A 16,247-nucleotide genomic window follows, 5' to 3' on the forward strand; every position below is an offset into this window, starting at 1 on the left:
TCATAAAGAGGAGACCAAGGCACATCGTGGTAAGCGAACATAACTCTTTAATTAAAGAGAGAACACTGAACAGAACTAAACAAAACGAACCGTGACGCAATATGGCTAGTGCAGACAGGCAACTAAACATAGAATAACAACCCACAAAATAACCAAGGAATATGGCTACCTAAATAGGGTTTCCAATCAGAGACAACGATAATCAGCTGCCTCTGATTGGTTCTCAATCTAGGCAACCATAGACATAAACACCTAGACTAGAAAAACCACTAGACAACACAAAACTAAACAAACCACCCTTGTCACATCTTGACCTAACCAAATAATAAAGAAAAAAGATAACTAAGGTCAGGGCGTGACAGTAATAAAACAAATTGTAGCCTGCCCTATACGATATTTCAGAATTTGCAGTCCATCATATTTCGGTTGAGGGAAAAGTCGACGCAAAACATTGTTGAATGAATGTTCTGCTGACAATGACAGTCCCCATTTCAGATCCAATAGTTCCAAATTAGCCCTATGCATCAAATAAAGGTCATTATTGACACCATAAGGTGAATGGAGGGTGTTTTCCAAACTTTTAATGCTGGTTCACACGTGCACAGTTTTACAACAGGTCTGATTTATAACTGGAAACATGCACATGTATGGCGTGATCCAAGTGTATAAATCTCCATTTTTTTTGTACATACGCAGAATAATAAATGGCGCACACAGAAATGTAGTGAGAAATATAGAACTCAACGGTTGATTAGTGGGGTCCTGTGACTGAAGTCCTGTGGTTGATGGCTGACCCTGGTCATGTGGTGGATTGTTCGTCCCTTTCCTATATTAGAGACCGGTGTTTATACCCCCCTCCCACCTCCTCTACCCCTACTCTCTCCCCTTCTGGCCAAGACAGGTGGTCTGTTTATACCCCCCTCCCACCTCCTCTACCCCTACTCTCTCCCCTTCTGGCCAAGACAGGTGGTCTAAACCCCCGTTGGCCAAGACAGGTGGTCTGTTTATACCCCCCTCCCACCTCCTCTACCCCTACTCTCTCCCCTTCTGGCCAAGACAGGTGGTCTAAACCCCGTTGGCCAAGACAGGTGGTCTGTTTATACCCCCTCCCACCTCCTCTACCCCTACTCTATCCCCTTCTGGCCAAGACAGGTGGTCTAAACCCCCTCCCACCTCCTCTACCCCTACTCTATCCCCTTCTGGCCAAGACAGGTGGTCTAATCCCCCCCTCCCACCTCCTCTACCCCTACTCTATCCCCTTCTGGCCAAGACAGGTGGTCTAAACCCCCTCCCACCTCCTCTACCCCTACTCTCTCCCCTTCTGGCCAAGACAGGTGGTCTAAACCCCCTCCCACCTCCTCTACCCCTACTCTACCCCTCCCCTTCTGGCCAAGACAGGTGGTCTAAACCCCCTCCCACCTCCTCTACCCCTACTCTCCCCCTTCTGGCCAAGACAGGTGGTCTAATCCCACCTCCTCTACCCCTACTCTCTCCCCTTCTGGCCAAGACAGGTGGTCTAAACCCCCCTCCCACCTCCTCTACCCCTACTCTCTCCCCTTCTGGGCAAGACAGGTGGTCTAAACTCCCCTCCCACCTCCTCTACCCCTACTCTCTCCCCTTCTGGCCAAGACAGGTGGTCTGTTTATACCCCCTCCCACCTCCTCTACCCCTACTCTCTCCCCTTCTGGCCAAGACAGGTGGTCTGTTTATCCCACCTCCCCTCCCACCTCCCCCTGGCCAAGACAGGTGGTCTACCCCTACTCTCTACCCCCTTCTGGCCAAGACAGGTGGTCTGTATACCCCCTCCCACCTCCTCTACCCCTACTCTCTCCCCTTCTGGCCAAGACAGGTGGTCACCCCTCCCACCTCCTCTACCCCTACTCTCTCCCCTTCTGGCCAAGACAGGTGGTCTGTTTATACCCCCCTCCCACCTCCTCTACCCCTACTCTCTCCCCTTCTGGCCAAGACAGGTGGTCTGTTTATACCCCCCTCCCACCTCCTCTACCCCTACTCTCTCCCCTTCTGGCCAAGACAGGTGGTCTGTTTATACCCCTCCCACCTCCCACCCCTACTCTCTCCCCTTCTGGCCAAGACAGGTGGTCTGTTTATACCCCCTCCTCCTTCACTACCCCTCTCCCCTTCAAGAGAGGTGGTCTGGGCTCTCCTCTACTCTGTCTTTAACGATTTGTCAGGAATCTTTGCCAGAGACATGGTCTATAAATATAAGTGACTGAGTTCCTCTCTTTCTCTCGCTCAACCTCTACCTCTCACTCTGCTTCCCCTCCTGTCTTGCTCTCTCACTCTCTCTGCCCCTTGACGTTACTCTACCTTTCCCTAAATCTGTCACTTTCTGTTTCTGTTTCTGTTTCTGTTTCTCTTTCTCTCTCTCTCTCTCTCTCTCTCTCTCTCTCTCTCTCTCTCTCTCTCTCTCTCTCTCTCTCTCTCTCTCTCTCTCTCTCTCTCTCTCTCTCTGTGTTTGTCTCTCTCTCTGTCTCTCTCTGTCTCTCTCTCTCTCTCTCTCTCTCTCTCTCTCTCTCTGCTCTCTCTCTCTCTCTCTCTCTCTCTCTCTCTCTCTCTCTCTCTCTCTCTCTCTCTCTCTCTCTCTCTCTCTCTCTCTCTCTCTCTCTCTCTCTCTCTCTCTCTCTCTCTCTCTCTCTCTCTCTCTCTCTCTCTCTCTCTCTCTCTCTGTGTCTCTCTCTCTCTTTCTGTGAGCCTGCTATGTTCTATAGATGATTGTAGATGTACAGTTGAAGTCTGAAGAGAACATACACCGTGTGTATGTGCGTGCATGCGTGTGTGTCTGCATGCAGGTATATACAGTTGAAGTTTACATACACCTTAGCCAAATACATTTATATTCAGTTTTTCACAATTCCTGAAATTTAATCCTAGTCAAAACTCCCTGTCTTAGGTCAGTTAGGATCACCACTTTAATTAAAGAATGTGAAATGCCAGAATAATAGTAGAGAAAATGATTTATTTCAGCTTTTATTTCTTTCAACACATTCCCAGTGGGTCAGAAGTTTGCATAAACTCAAATAGTAATTGGTAGCATTGCCTTTAAATTGTTTAACTTGGGTCAAACGTTTCGGATAGCCTTCCACAACCTTTCCAGAATAAGTTGAGTGAAATTTGGCCCATTCCTCCTGACAGAGGCAGGTTTTTAGGCCTCCTTGCTCGCATATACTTTTTCAGTTCTGCCCACAAATGTTCTATAGGATTGAGGTCAGGGCTTTTTGATGGCCACTCCAAAACTTAACTTTGTTGTCCTTAGGCCATTTTGCCACAACTTTGGAAGTATGCTTGAGGTCATTGTCCATTTGGAAGACCCATTTGCGACCAAGCTTTAACTCACTGACTGATGTCTTGAGATGTTGCTTCAATATATCCACATAATTTTCCTCCTCGTGATGCCATCTATTTTGTGAGGTGCACCAGTCCTTCCTACAGCAAAGCACCCCCAAACATGATGCTGCCAACCCCGTCCTTCACGATTGGGATGGTGTTCTTCAACTTGCAAGCCTACCCATTTTTCCTCCAAACATAACGATGGTCATTATGGCCAAAGAGTTCTATTTCTGTTTCATCAGACCAGAGGACATTTTTCCAAAAAGTACGATCTTTGTCCTCATGTGCAGGTTCAAAAGTCTGGCTTTTTTATGGCGGTTTTGGAGCAGTGGCTTCTTCCTTGCTGAGCGGCCTGTCAGGTTGTGTCGATATAGGACTCATTTTACTGTGTATTTAGATACTTCTGTATCTGTTTCCTCCAGTATCTTCACAAGGTCCTTTGCTGTTGTTACTGGGATTGATTTGCGCTTTTCGCACCAAAGTACATTAATCTCTAAGAGACAGAACATGTCTAGCTCCTGAGCAATATTTTATTTTTACCTTAATTTAACTAGGCAAGTCAGTCATGCTTTTTTCAGGAGTAGAACAACAGATTTTTATCTTGTCAGCTCAGGGATTTGATCTTGCAACCTCTCGGTTACTAGTCCAATGCTCTAACCACTAGGCTACCTGCCACCCCGGCTGTGTGGTCCCATGGTGTTTATACTTGCATGCTATTGTTTGTGCAGATGAACGTGGTACCTTCAGGATTTTGGAAATTGCTCCCAAGGGTGAACCAGACTTGTGGAGGTCTACAATTGGAGGTATTGGCTGATTTCTTCAGATTTTACCATGATGTCAGCAAAGAGACATTCAAATAATGTAAATTAGCCTATCAGAAGCTTCTAAAGCCATGACATAATTTTCTGGAATTTCCCAAGCTGTTTAAAGGCACAGTCAACATAGTGTATGTAATCTTCTGACCCACTGTAATTGCGATACAGTGAATTATAAGTTAAATAATCTGTCTGTAAGCAATTGTTGAAAAATTACTTGGGTCATGCACAAAGTAGATGTCCTAACCAGATCACTGCACCTGTACACAGCTCATCTGTAAATAGCCCATCCAATCTACCTCATCCCCATACTGTATTTATTTATTTATCTTGCTCCTTTGCACCCCAGTATCTCTACTTGCGCATTCCTCTTCTGCACACCCTACCATTCCAGTGTCTTATGGCTTGAATCCCGCTAATGTCAAAAGCACACCAAACGATTATGTTAGGTCTGCATCTAGTCACAGAAAAACACAGCCATTTTTCCAGCCAAAGAGAGGAGTCACAAAAATCAGAAATGGAGATAAAATGAATCACTAACCTTTAATGATATTCATAAGATGACACTCATAAGACTTCATGTTACACAATACATGTATGTTTTGCTCTATAAAGTTCATATTTATATACAAAAATCTGAGTTTAAATTGGCGCGTTATGTTTAGTAGTTCCAAAACATCCGGTTATTTTGCAGAGAGCCACATCAATTTACAGAAATACTCATAATAAACATTGATAAAAGATTCAACTATTATGCATGGAATTATAGATACACTTCTCCGTGTCAGATTTCAAAAAAGCTTTACCGAAAAAGCATAGAAACATGTCAAACAATGTATAGAATCAATCTTTAGGATGATTTTATCATAAATCTTCAATAATGTTCCAACCGGAGAATTCCTTTGTCTTCAGAAATACAATGGAACTCAAGCTAACTCTCACGTGAATGTGCGTGACCAGCTCGTGGCACTCTGCTAGACCACTGACTCATCCAGCTCCCATTCCCCCCTGCCTCACAGTAGAAGCCTCAAACAAGGTTCTAAAGGCTGTTGACATCTAGTAGAAGCCTTAGGAAGTGCAATTTGACCCCATAGACACTGTATATTCGATAGAAAAACTACAAACCTCAGATTTCCCACTTCCTGGTTGGATTTTTCTCAGGGTTTCGCCTGCCATATGAGTTCTGTTATACTCACAGACATCATTCAAACAGTTTTTGAAACTTCAGAGGGTTTTCTATCCAATACCACTAATATGCATATATTAGCAACTGGGCCTGAGTAGCAGGCAGTTTACTCTGGGCACCTTATTCATCCACTCAACTCAATACTGGCCCCAGCCATAACAAGTTATTTGCTATTGTTACGTCCGTCATTAGAATGAGAATGTGCAGCGAGGTAAGCTTACATTTTTTCTTTATTTAAAATGACACCGAAAAACAACTAAGTAAGAAAACGAACGTAAAGCTATATGCAGTGCAGAACGCAACTACACACAAACAAGATTCCACAACTTAAGTTGGGAAAAAGGGATGCCTAAATATGATCCCCAATCAGAGACAACGAATGACAGGTGCCTCTGATTGGGAACCATACCTGGCCAAAGAAGAAATAGACAAACTAGAATGCCCACCCAAATCGCACCCTGACCTAACCAAATAGAGAAATAAAAAGGCTCTCTAAGGTCAGGGCGTGACAGCTGTATTGTAATTACTTCGCCACCATGGCCTATTTATTGCCTTACCTCTCTTATCCTACCTCATTTGTACATGCTGCATATAGATTTTTCTACTGTATTATTGATTGTATGTTAGTTCAACTCTGTGTTGTTGTATGTGTCGAACTGCTTTGCTTTATCTTGGCCAGGTCACAGTTGTAAATCAGAACTTGTTCTCAACTAGCCTACCTGGTTAAATAAAAGTAAAATAAATAAAAAAATTAATGAAATAACCGACTTTCTAAAACTATAGCTTGTTAATTAACAAGAAATGTGTGGAGTGGTTGAAAAACTAGTTTTAATGAAAGTGTATGTAAACTTCCAACTTCAATTGTATATGTGAAAACTCTGATAGTATCCGAAAGCACCATAATCTCAGTAAAACTTTTCCTCAGGCTAATATAATGGTGTTCCATCTCCTTACCAGTACAAAGGTCATATTCTATGACAATCTAACAACACCAATTATCCATCAAGCTTTTTGGACTTAATTTCGAAACTATGACATCATTTCCTGTTGTTTTGACAGAGAACGCAGGCAGGGAGCAGGTGGTGGCGGGGGAAGAGTGGCGTACCAATGTCACTGTGATGACTACCATGGCGGGGGGTGTGGTTGTTGTTGAAGGCGGAGGCAGCAAACACCGAGTGGCGATAGAGGCCAAACCGCCGCTGCAACCCAAGCTGGATGTGATCAAGAAGGAGCAGAATAAGAAGAGCCAGAGCTACAAGATGGAGTCAGGATCTGGGGGAGTCAAAGCCAACATTCCCAGGTTTTCTCTGGAGGACAAGAGGGAGACCGAATATGTAAGTAATGACTCCGTCTAGCAGCATGGATATAGATATTTAACTAATACCAACCACCCCTATTTCTCACATACCATACAGAGACCCACCTGTTTACTGACACACACAGACCCCCCACCTCATCTGTTTACTGACACACACAGACCCCCCCCCCCCCTCATCTGTTTACTGACACACACAGACCCCCCCTCATCTGTTTACTGACATACACAGACCATCCCCCTCATCTGTTTACTGACACACACAGACCCCCCTCATCTGTTTACTGACACACACAGACCCCCCTCATCTGTTTACTGACACACACAGACCCCCCCTCATCTGTTTACTGACACACACAGACCCCCTCTCATCTGTTTACTGACACACACAGACCCCCCCTCATCTGTTTACTGACACACACAGACCCCCCTCATCTGTTTACTGACACACACAGACCCCCCTCATCTGTTTACTGACACACACAGACCCCCCCCCCTCATCTGTTTACTGACACACACAGACCCCCCCCTCATCTGTTTACTGACACACACAGACCCCCCTCATCTGTTTACTGACACACACAGACCCCCCCTCATCTGTTTACTGACACACACAGACCCCCTCATCTGTTTACTGACACACACAGACCCCCCTCATCTGTTTACTGACACACACAGACCCCCCCTCATCTGTTTACTGACACACACAGACCCCCCTCATCTGTTTACTGACACACACAGACCCCCCCCTCATCTGTTTACTGACACACACAGACCCCCCCCCCTCATCTGTTTACTGACACACACAGACCCCCCTCATCTGTTTACTGACACACACAGACCCCCCCTCATCTGTTTACTGACACACACAGACCCCCCCCTCATCTGTTTACTGACACACACAGACCCCCCCCTCATCTGTTTACTGACACACACAGACCCCCCCCCCCCTCATCTGTTTACTGACACACACTCATGTTAGTACAGTGTTACTACAGTGTTAGTGCTGTGTTTCTACAGTGTTAGTACTGTGTTAGTACTGTGTTTCTACAGTGTTAGTACTGGTTTAGTGCTGTGCTAGTCCTGTGTTGCTACAGTGTTACTACAGTGTTAGTACTGTGTTTCTACAGTGTTAGTACTGGTTTAGTGCTGTGCTAGTCCTGTGTTAGTACTGTGTTTCTACAGTGTTAGTACTGGTTTAGTGCTGTGCTAGTCCTGTGTTGCTACAGTGTTACTACAGTGTTACTACAGTGTTAGTACTGGGTTAGTACAGTGTTAGTACTGGGTTAGTGCTGTGTTAGTACAGTGTTAGTACTGTGTTGCTACAGTGTTAGTACTGTGTTGCTACAGTGCTAGTACTGTGTTGCTACAGTGTTGCTACAGTGTTGCTACAGTGTTGCTACTGTGTTGCTACAGTGTTGCTACAGTGTTACTACAGTGTTGCTACAGTGTTACTACAGTGTTACTACAGTGTTGCTACAGTGTTGCTACAGTGTTACTACAGTGTTTCTACAGTGTTAGTACTGTGTTAGTACTGTGTTTCTACAGTGTTAGTACTGGTTTAGTGCTGTGCTAGTCCTGTGTTGCTACAGTGTTACTAAAGTGTTACTACAGTGTTAGTACTGGGTTAGTACAGTGTTAGTACTGGGTTAGTGCTGTGTTAGTACAGTGTTAGTACTGTGTTGCTACAGTGTTAGTACTGTGTTGCTACAGTGCTAGTACTGTGTTGCTACAGTGTTGCTACAGTGTTGCTACTGTGTTGCTACTGTGTTGCTACAGTGTTGCTACAGTGTTACTACAGTGTTGCTACAGTGTTGCTACAGTGTTACTACAGTGTTACTACAGTGTTGCTACAGTGTTGCTACAGTGTTGCTACAGTGTTACTACAGTGTTTCTACAGTGTTAGTACTGTGTTAGTACTGTGTTTCTACAGTGTTAGTACTGGTTTCGTGCTGTGCTAGTCCTGTGTTGCTACAGTGTTACTACAGTGTTAGTACTGTGTTTCTACAGTGTTAGTACTGGTTTAGTGCTGTGCTAGTCCTGTGTTGCTACAGTGTTACTACAGTGTTAGTACTGTGTTTCTACAGTGTTAGTACTGGTTTAGTGCTGTGCTAGTCCTGTGTTGCTACAGTGTTAGTACTGGGTTAGTACAGTGTTAGTACTGGGTTAGCGCTGTGTTAGTACAGTGTTAGTACTGTGTTGCTACAGTGTTAGTACTGTGTTGCTACAGTGCTAGTACTGTGTTGCTACAGTGTTGCTACAGTGTTGCTACAGTGTTGCTACTGTGTTGCTACAGTGTTGCTACAGTGTTACTACAGTGTTGCTACAGTGTTGCTACAGTGTTACTACAGTGTTGCTACAGTGTTGCTACAGTGTTACTACAGTGTTGCTACAGTGTTGCTACAGTGTTACTACAGTGTTGCTACAGTGTTAGTACTGTGTTAGTACTGTGTTTCTACAGTGTTAGTACTGGTTTAGTGCTGTGCTAGTCCTGTGTTGCTACAGTGTTACTACAGTGTTACTACAGTGTTAGTACTGGGTTAGTACAGTGTTAGTACTGGGTTAGTGCTGTGTTAGTACAGTGTTAGTACTGTGTTGCTACAGTGTTAGTACTGTGTTGCTACAGTGCTAGTACTGTGTTGCTACAGTGTTGCTACAGTGTTGCTACAGTGTTGCTACTGTGTTGCTACAGTGTTGCTACAGTGTTGCTACAGTGTTGCTACAGTGTTGCTACAGTGTTACTACAGTGTTACTACAGTGTTGCTACAGTGTTGCTACAGTGTTGCTACAGTGTTACTACAGTGTTTCTACAGTGTTAGTACTGTGTTAGTACTGTGTTTCTACAGTGTTAGTACTGGTTTCGTGCTGTGCTAGTCCTGTGTTGCTACAGTGTTACTACAGTGTTAGTACTGTGTTTCTACAGTGTTAGTACTGGTTTTGTGCTGTGCTAGTCCTGTGTTGCTACAGTGTTACTACAGTGTTAGTACTGTGTTTCTACAGTGTTAGTACTGGTTTAGTGCTGTGCTAGTCCTGTGTTGCTACAGTGTTACTACAGTGTTACTACAGTGTTAGTACTGGGTTAGTACAGTGTTAGTCCTGGGTTAGTGCTGTGTTAGTACAGTGTTAGTACTGTGTTGCTACAGTGTTAGTACTGTGTTGCTACAGTGTTAGTACTGTGTTGCTACAGTGTTGCTACAGTGTTGCTACAGTGTTGCTACAGTGTTACTACAGTGTTGATACAGTGTTGATACAGTGTTGCTACAGTGTTACTACAGTGTTGCTACAGTGTTGCTACAGTGTTACTACAGTGTTGCTACAGTTTTGCTACAGTGTTGCTACAGTGTTGCTACAGTGTTGCTCCAGTGTTTCTACAGTGTTAGTACTGTGTTAGTACTGTGTTTCTACAGTGTTAGTACTGGTTTAGTGCTGTGCTAGTCCTGTGTTGCTACAGTGTTACTACAGTGTTACTACAGTGTTAGTACTGGGTTAGTACAGTGTTAGTACTGGGTTAGTACAGTGTTAGTACTGGGTTAGTACTGGGTTAGTACAGTGTTAGTACTGGGTTAGTACTGGGTTAGTACTGGGTTAGTACAGTGTTAGTACTGGGTTAGTGCTGTGTTAGTACAGTGTTAGTACTGTGTTGCTACAGTGTTAGTACTGTGTTGCTACAGTGCTAGTACTGTGTTGCTACAGTGTTGCTACAGTGTTGCTACAGTGTTGCTACAGTGCTAGTACTGTGTTGCTACAGTGTTGCTACAGTGTTGCTACTGTGTTGCTACAGTGTTGCTACAGTGTTACTACAGTGTTACTACAGTGTTAGTACTGGGTTAGTACAGTGTTACTACAGTGTTAGTACTGTGTTAGTACAGTGTTAGTACTGGGTTAGTACTGGGTTAGTACAGTGTTAGTACTGTGTTAGTACTGGGTTAGTACTGGGTTAGTACAGTGTTAGTACTGGGTTAGTGCTGTGTTAGTACAGTGTTAGTACTGTGTTGCTACAGTGTTAGTACTGTGTTGCTACAGTGCTAGTACTGTGTTGCTACAGTGTTGCTACAGTGTTGCTACTGTGTTGCTACAGTGTTGCTACAGTGTTGCTACAGTGTTACTACAGTGTTGCTACAGTGTTACTACAGTGTTACTACAGTGTTGCTACAGTGTTGCTACAGTGTTGCTACAGTGTTACTACAGTGTTTCTACAGTGTTAGTACTGGTTTAGTGCTGTGTTAGTCCTGTGTTGCTACAGTGTTTGTACTGTGTTAGTACTGTGTTTCTACAGTGTTAGTACTGTGTTGCTACAGTGCTAGTACTGTGTTGCTACAGTGCTAGTACTGTGTTGCTACAGTGTTGCTACAGTGTTGCTACAGTGTTGCTACTGTGTTGCTACAGTGTTGCTACAGTGTTACTACAGTGTTGCTACAGTGTTGCTACAGTGTTGCTACAGTGTTGCTACAGTGTTGCTACAGTGTTGCTACAGTGTTGCTACAGTGTTGCTACAGTGTTAGTACTGTGTTAGTACTGTGTTTCTACAGTGTTAGTACTGGTTTAGTGCTGTGCTAGTCCTGTGTTGCTACAGTGTTTGTACTGTGTTAGTACTGTGCTTCTACAGTGTTAGTACTGTGTTGCTACAGTGCTAGTACTGTGTTGCTACAGTGTTGCTACAGTGTTGCTAATGTGTTGCTACAGTGTTGCTACAGTGTTACTACAGTGTTGCTACAGTGTTGCTACAGTGTTACTACAGTGTTACTACAGTGTTGCTACAGTGTTGCTACAGTGTTGCTACAGTGTTGCTACAGTGTTTCTACAGTGTTAGTACTGTGTTAGTACTGTGTTTCTACAGTGTTAGTACTGGTTTAGTGCTGTGCTAGTCCTGTGTTGCTACAGTGTTTGTACTGTGTTAGTACTGTGTTAGTACTGGGTTAGTGCTGTGCTAGTACTGTGTTGCTACAGTGTTAGTACTGTGTTGCTACAGTGTTAGTACTGTGTTGCTACAGTGTTAGTACTGTGTTAGTACTGGGTTAGTGCTGTGCTAGTACTGTGTTGCTACAGTGTTAGTACTGTGTTGCTACAGTGTTAGTACTGTGTTGCTACAGTGTTAGTACTGTGTTGATACAGTGTTACTACTGTGTTAGTACTGGGTTAGTACTGGGTTAGTGCTGTGCTAGTACTGTGTTGCTACAGTGTTAGTACTGTGTTGCTACAGTGTGAATACTGTGTTAGTACTGGGTTAGTACTGGGTTAGTACTGTGTTTCTACAGTGCTAGTACTGTGTTGCTACAGTTTTAGTACTGTGTTAGTACTGGGTTAGTGCTGTGCTATTATTGTGTTGCTACAGTGTTAGTACTATGTTAGTACTGGGTTAGTGCTGTGCTAGTACTGTGTTACTACAGTGTTAGTACTGGGTTAGTGCTGTGCTAGTACTGGGTTAGTGCTGTGCTAGTACTGGGTTTCTACAGTGTTAGTACGGTGTTGCTACAGTGTTGCTAATGTGTTGCTACAGTGTTGCTACAGTGTTACTACAGTGTTGCTACAGTGTTGCTACAGTGTTACTACAGTGTTACTACAGTGTTGCTACAGTGTTGCTACAGTGTTGCTACAGTGTTGCTACAGTGTTTCTACAGTGTTAGTACTGTGTTAGTACTGTGTTTCTACAGTGTTAGTACTGGTTTAGTGCTGTGCTAGTCCTGTGTTGCTACAGTGTTTGTACTGTGTTAGTACTGTGTTAGTACTGGGTTAGTGCTGTGCTAGTACTGTGTTGCTACAGTGTTAGTACTGTGTTGCTACAGTGTTAGTACTGTGTTGCTACAGTGTTAGTACTGTGTTAGTACTGGGTTAGTGCTGTGCTAGTACTGTGTTGCTACAGTGTTAGTACTGTGTTGCTACAGTGTTAGTACTGTGTTGCTACAGTGTTAGTACTGTGTTGATACAGTGTTACTACTGTGTTAGTACTGGGTTAGTACTGGGTTAGTGCTGTGCTAGTACTGTGTTGCTACAGTGTTAGTACTGTGTTGCTACAGTGTGAATACTGTGTTAGTACTGGGTTAGTGCTGGGTTAGTACTGTGTTTCTACAGTGCTAGTACTGTGTTGCTACAGTTTTAGTACTGTGTTAGTACTGGGTTAGTGCTGTGCTATTATTGTGTTGCTACAGTGTTAGTACTATGTTAGTACTGGGTTAGTGCTGTGCTAGTACTGTGTTACTACAGTGTTAGTACTGGGTTAGTGCTGTGCTAGTACTGGGTTAGTGCTGTGCTAGTACTGGGTTTCTACAGTGTTAGTACGGTGTTGCTACAGTGTTAGTACTGTGTTGCTACAGTGTTAGTACTGTGTTGCTACAGTGTTGCTACAGTGTTGCTACTGTGTTGCTACAGTGTTGCTACATTGTTGCTACAGTGTTACTACAGTGTTGCTAAAGTGTTACTACAGTGTTACTACAGTGTTGCTACAGTGTTACTACAGTGTTTCTACGGTGTTAGTACTGTGTTAGTACTGTGTTTCTACAGTGTTAGTACTGGGTTAGTGCTGTGCTAGTCCTGTGTTGCTACAGTGTTTGTACTGTGTTAGTACTGTGTTTCTACAGTGTTAGTACTGTGTTAGTACTGGGTTAGTGCTGTGCTAGTACTGTGTTGCTACAGTGTTAGTACTGTGTTGCTACAGTGTTAGTACTGTGTTGCTACAGTGTTAGTACTGTGTTAGTACTGGGTTAGTGCTGTGCTAGTACTGTGTTGCTACAGTGTTAGTACTGTGTTGCTACAGTGTTAGTACTGTGTTGCTACAGTGTGAGTACTGTGTTAGTACTGGGTTAGTACTGGGTTAGTACTGTGCTAGTACTGTGTTGCTACAGTGTGAGTACTGTGTTAGTACTGGGTTAGTACTGGGTTAGTACTGTGCTAGTACTGTGTTGCTACAGTGTTAGTACTGTGTTAGTACTGGGTTAGTACTGTGCTAGTACTGTGTTGCTACAGTGCTAGTACTGTGTTGCTACAGTGTTAGTACTGTGTTGCTACAGTGTTGCTACAGTGTTGCTACTGTGTTGCTACAGTGTTGCTACAGTGTTACTACAGTGTTGCTACAGTGTTGCTACAGTGTTACTACAGTGTTACTACAGTGTTGCTACAGTGTTACTACAGTGTTGCTACAGTGTTGCTACAGTGTTACTACAGTGTTACTACAGTGTTGCTACAGTGTTGCTACAGTGTTGCTACAGTGTTGCTACAGTGTTTCTACAGTGTTAGTACTGTGTTAGTACTGTGTTTCTACAGTGTTAGTACTGGTTTAGTGCTGTGCTAGTCCTGTGTTGCTACAGTGTTTGTACTGTGTTAGTACTGTGTTAGTACTGGGTTAGTGCTGTGCTAGTACTGTGTTGCTACAGTGTTAGTACTGTGTTGCTACAGTGTTAGTACTGTGTTGCTACAGTGTTAGTACTGTGTTAGTACTGGGTTAGTGCTGTGCTAGTACTGTGTTGCTACAGTGTTAGTACTGTGTTGCTACAGTGTTAGTACTGTGTTGCTACAGTGTTAGTACTGTGTTGATACAGTGTTACTACTGTGTTAGTACTGGGTTAGTACTGGGTTAGTGCTGTGCTAGTACTGTGTTGCTACAGTGTTAGTACTGTGTTGCTACAGTGTGAATACTGTGTTGTACTGTTAGTACTGGGTTAGTACTGTACTACAGTGCTAGTACTGTGTTGCTACAGTTTTAGTACTGTGTTAGTACTGGGTTAGTGCTGTGCTATTATTGTGTTGCTACAGTGTTAGTACTATGTTAGTACTGGGTTAGTGCTGTGATAGTACTGTGTTACTACAGTGTTAGTACTGGGTTAGTGCTGTGCTAGTACTGGGTTAGTGCTGTGCTAGTACTGGGTTTCTACAGTGTTAGTACGGTGTTGCTACAGTGTTGCTAATGTGTTGCTACAGTGTTGCTACAGTGTTACTACAGTGTTGCTACAGTGTTGCTACAGTGTTACTACAGTGTTGCTACAGTGTTGCTACAGTGTTGCTACAGTGTTGCTACAGTGTTTCTACAGTGTTAGTACTGTGTTAGTACTGTGTTTACTGTGTTTCTACAGTGTTAGTACTGGTTTAGTGCTGTGCTAGTCCTGTGTTGCTACAGTGTTTGTACTGTGTTAGTACTGTGTTAGTACTGGGTTAGTGCTGTGCTAGTACTGTGTTGCTACAGTGTTAGTACTGTGTTGCTACAGTGTTAGTACTGTGTTGCTACAGTGTTAGTACTGTGTTAGTACTGGGTTAGTGCTGTGCTAGTACTGTGTTGCTACAGTGTTAGTACTGTGTTGCTACAGTGTTAGTACTGTGTTGCTACAGTGTTAGTACTGTGTTGAGTACAGTGTTACTACTGTGTTAGTACTGGGTTAGTACTGGGTTAGTGCTGTGCTAGTACTGTGTTGCTACAGTGTTAGTACTGTGTTGCTACAGTGTGTACTGTGTTAGTACTGGGTTAGTACTGGGTTAGTACTGTGTTTCTACAGTGCTAGTACTGTGTTGCTACAGTTTTAGTACTGTGTTAGTACTGGGTTAGTGCTGTGCTATTATTGTGTTGCTACAGTGTTAGTACTATGTTAGTACTGGGTTAGTGCTGTGCTAGTACTGTGTTACTACAGTGTTAGTACTGGGTTAGTGATGTGCTAGTACTGGGTTAGTGCTGTGCTAGTACTGGGTTTCTACAGTGTTAGTACTGTGTTGCTACAGTGTTAGTACTGTGTTGCTACAGTGTTAGTACTGTGTTGCTACAGTGTTGCTACTGTGTTGCTACAGTGTTGCTACAGTGTTGCTACAGTGTTGCTACAGTGTTACTACAGTGTTGCTACAGTGTTGCTACAGTGTTACTACAGTGTTGCTACAGTGTTACTACAGTGTTTCTACGGTGTTAGTACTGTGTTAGTACTGTGTTTCTACAGTGTTAGTACTGGGTTAGTGCTGTGCTAGTCCTGTGTTGCTACAGTGTTTGTACTGTGTTAGTACTGTGTTTCTACAGTGTTAGTACTGTGTTAGTACTGGGTTAGTGCTGTGTTAGTACTGTGTTGCTACAGTGTTAGTACTGTGTTGCTACAGTGTTAGTACTGTGTTGCTACAGTGTTAGTACTGTGTTAGTACTGGGTTAGTGCTGTGCTAGTACTGTGTTGCTACAGTGTTAGTACTGTGTTGCTACAGTGTTAGTACTGTGTTGCTACAGTGTTAGTACTGTGTTAGTACTGGGTTAGTACTGTGTTAGTTACTGTGCTAGTACTGTGTTGCTACAGTGTTAGTACTGTGTGTTAGTACTGGGTTAGTACTGGGTTAGTACTGTGCTAGTACTGTGTTGCTACAGTGTTAGTACTGTGTTAGTACTGGGTTAGTACTGTGCTAGTACTGTGTTGCTACAGTGCTAGTACTGTGTTGCTACAGTGTTAGTACTGTGTTGCTACAGTGTTGCTACAGTGTTGTACTGTGTTGCTACAGTGTTGCTACAGTGTTACTACAGTGTTGCTACAGTGTTGTACTACAGTGTTGCTACAGTGTTAGTACAGTGTTGCTACAGTGTTGCTACAGTGTTGCTAGTACTGTGTTGCTACAGTGTTTCTACAGTGTTAGT

General features: G+C 43.5%; 1 protein-coding gene across 1 annotated transcript in view; it reads left to right on the plus strand.

Moving 5' to 3' along the window:
* Positions 1–16,247, plus strand: part of LOC124037163 (insulin-like growth factor-binding protein 3) — a 101,495-nt gene that overhangs the window by 17,797 nt on the left and 67,451 nt on the right. Inside the window, exon 2 of the mRNA XM_046351829.1 lies at positions 6,409–6,683. Within this exon, the coding sequence (XP_046207785.1) occupies positions 6,409–6,683 (275 nt within the window). The remainder of the gene's footprint in view (positions 1–6,408; positions 6,684–16,247) is intronic.

Source organism: Oncorhynchus gorbuscha, linkage group LG06 (assembly GCF_021184085.1).
Source record: "Oncorhynchus gorbuscha isolate QuinsamMale2020 ecotype Even-year linkage group LG06, OgorEven_v1.0, whole genome shotgun sequence".
Lineage (NCBI taxonomy): Eukaryota > Metazoa > Chordata > Actinopteri > Salmoniformes > Salmonidae > Oncorhynchus > Oncorhynchus gorbuscha.